Below are 418 nucleotides of genomic sequence, written 5' to 3' on the forward strand. Positions count from 1 at the left end.
GAGTGTGAGTGTGTCAGGGTGTGGGTGGGGGTTGAGTGTGAGTGTGTAACTCTCTGTGTTCCCCTGCAGTTTCACACCATGATGCAGACGTTAGTTTTAACTGTAGCTTCATTGACTCTGTATCGGCCGGTTGGGACTCTGTGTCATTCTCCTCCTTCGAGACTGATGAGGGGGAGCCTGCCTACTGTGTGCCCCCTCAGGAAGGTGAGGACCAATGGCGTGTTCAATCCGTGTGGGGGCAGGGGCGGGGGCAGGGGCGGGGGGCAGGGACAGAGGACAGGGACAGAGGACAGGGGATGGGGCACGGGACAGTGACGGGGACAGGGGCAGTGGCAGGGACAGAGGACAGAGGCAGGCACAGGGGCAGTGACGGGGACAGGGGCAGGGGACAGTGACGGGGGCAGGGACAGGGGCAGGG

The 418-nt window shown here is 62.4% G+C and overlaps 1 protein-coding gene across 1 annotated transcript in view; it reads left to right on the plus strand.

Moving 5' to 3' along the window:
• Window positions 1-69: 69 nt before the first annotated feature.
• The window catches only part of LOC125482535 (scavenger receptor class F member 1-like), a gene marked incomplete at its 5' end in the record, with an annotated part of 3,093 nt that continues 2,744 nt past the window's right edge, over window positions 70-418 (plus strand). The window contains one exon of the mRNA XM_048594620.1: window positions 70-204. Within this exon, the coding sequence (XP_048450577.1) occupies window positions 70-204 (135 nt within the window). The remainder of the gene's footprint in view (window positions 205-418) is intronic.

The sequence above is a fragment of the Rhincodon typus genome, unplaced genomic scaffold, assembly GCF_021869965.1.
Source record: "Rhincodon typus isolate 14 unplaced genomic scaffold, sRhiTyp1.1 hic_rhity00011891, whole genome shotgun sequence".
In the NCBI taxonomy this organism is placed as follows: Eukaryota; Metazoa; Chordata; class Chondrichthyes; order Orectolobiformes; family Rhincodontidae; genus Rhincodon; species Rhincodon typus.